General features: G+C 28.1%; 1 protein-coding gene across 2 annotated transcripts in view; it reads left to right on the top strand.

Annotated features, from left to right (window-relative positions):
• Positions 1–956, top strand: part of LOC105627228 (acyl-CoA-binding protein homolog) — a 24622-nt gene extending 23666 nt beyond the window's left edge. For both annotated transcript variants that reach the window (XM_012208516.1, XM_012208517.1), the window contains exon 3: positions 690–956. In XM_012208516.1, the coding sequence (XP_012063906.1) occupies positions 690–823 (134 nt within the window). In that variant the 3' untranslated portion in view covers positions 824–956. The remainder of the gene's footprint in view (positions 1–689) is intronic.
• The last annotated feature ends 1227 nt before the right edge of the window (positions 957–2183 follow it).

Raw genomic sequence — 2183 nt, 5'->3', positions numbered from 1 at the left:
ACACACACACACACACACACACACACACACACACACACAATATATAAGATGAGAGTAGTTGAGTTTTTTATCCATGAGAAAAAATTATCGATTACAATATTGACTTAATGATCTAACTATTGACTTATTGATCTAACTATTAAACTTAACTTTACAAATCGGATGCGTGGATAACATCGTGCGAATTGTTAGTTTGAGCGCGAAAACAGGCACGTTTGAGTGAAAATTGTTACAAGATATTAAAAATGCGTTTTTTTCTCAGCGTCCAGTAATTCGCACGATGTATCCACACATCTAATCTGTATCACTAACATTAGTCGAAAATTAGATGTGAGGTCAATAATTTTCTCGTAGAATAAAAAATTAATTCAATTATTCTGATTCACCTTGTATATAATATATTTGTATATATTAATTGCAATTATTGAATTAAATGTATATTTATATTATTAATTTTATTATAATTATATTTGCTAAATTATATTTATTTTCTCTCTCGTTAAATCACAGAAAACTAATTATTTATATACTTATTCTGTTTACAATGTGCTATATCTATATTTATATATATATATATATATATATAAATAATTTAAATGATAAAATATATAATATTATAGTAAATAGTTGTAAAAAATAAATAATTACTATTATATTATATTAATAATATATATTGTATAATATTTTAGCCAAACCCGGTATGCTGGATTTGAAAGGAAAAGTCAAATGGGAAGCCTGGAATAAGAAGAAGGGCACTTCGCAAGAAGTAGCGAAGCAAGCCTACATCGATTATGTCAACCAACTGATTGAAAAATATAAATAATTTGATCTATCATCGCTGGTAGTTGCATTCCTGTTGTAATCATGAATCAAAAGAAATGTATTTTTATATAATTCCTCAAATATTAACATTTTGTTACTTATTGTAAATTAAATGTTTAGAAATTTTTCATTATGATTTTGTTGCGTGAATGTTTGAACTTTTCCTGATACTATGATATGATCATTTATAATCAAACAAAAAACCAGATAAAATATGTTGTATCGCATATGTGTACACGACACGCAATCCTTATCAATAAGTTACCACGCGATATAACGTTCTCCAATCACGTAATGCAGGGCTTCCTTTATTCATTTCGGGGCCCCTGTTTTTCAGTTAATATCATATGTCTAATTAGATTTTCCTATGCGATTTTATTTGGCTGTCTTTTCCAAATGTCTTATGAGGAAGATGCTTGTCACTCTGAACTCCGTCAACTTTGCAACTCCTAATGTTTTGATGGAAAAACAATAGCGGTAACAAAGGACGCAGATAACAAACGAACAAAAATAAAAGCGGTACAACCTACCTTGAGCACTTCCAGTAGTATCTTAATTTTTTTATCGGTATAGTCAGGTGAAGCGTTATATTTAAGAAGAAATTTCGCAGAATAATCGCCGATTATCGCTATTTGCTCACTGGCTACACCAATGTTTAAATTCAGTTTAATAGATAATTTTGTGCAACAAGAAAACGCACGCATGCAGATACACTCGCCTTCTCAATCATTGTGTTTTATTTCCACATATCTTTTTATTATCGGGGTTTTAATATTAAACGCTCATCTTTCACATTTATTTATTTATTTATACAACATAGAAACGTATAAAATACATATAAATTATAGGAATGAGAGATTTAAAATAATGAAAAATGCATTGAAAAATGATAAAAGCAAAGTATCACGAAATTTTCGTTGAATAATCTCAAATCTTTGCTTTCTTGTTTATTATATTATTTGAAATCTATCATTTGGCTTCTACAGGGTGTTCCCGCATCAAATCGCCAAATATAAATTTAGAACCTTAAAACAAACTTCATACAAAATCAAAAGATATTTAAACTCATATATTAAGTTTGACGGTCTGAGAACAATCTGAGAAACACACACTGTATAAGTGAAACAAGTAATTTTGTGAGAAATAGACTACAATAATAAATATAAAATGTTTTTACTATATTTAAATTATTACATATTTCTATCGTATAAAAATTATACATCTAATGTGTGATATATATAAACATTTATATCATATAATTATTGTTGTATTGTATGTTGTATATATATATAATACACATATACACACACACACACACACACACACACACACACACATACACACACACATACACAAGTAGC

Source organism: Atta cephalotes (genome assembly GCF_000143395.1).
Source record: "Atta cephalotes unplaced genomic scaffold scaffold00008, whole genome shotgun sequence".
Classification (NCBI taxonomy): domain Eukaryota; kingdom Metazoa; phylum Arthropoda; class Insecta; order Hymenoptera; family Formicidae; genus Atta; species Atta cephalotes.
The sequence above is the reverse complement of the archived record's forward strand: the minus strand, read 5'-3'. Positions and strand labels throughout refer to the sequence as shown.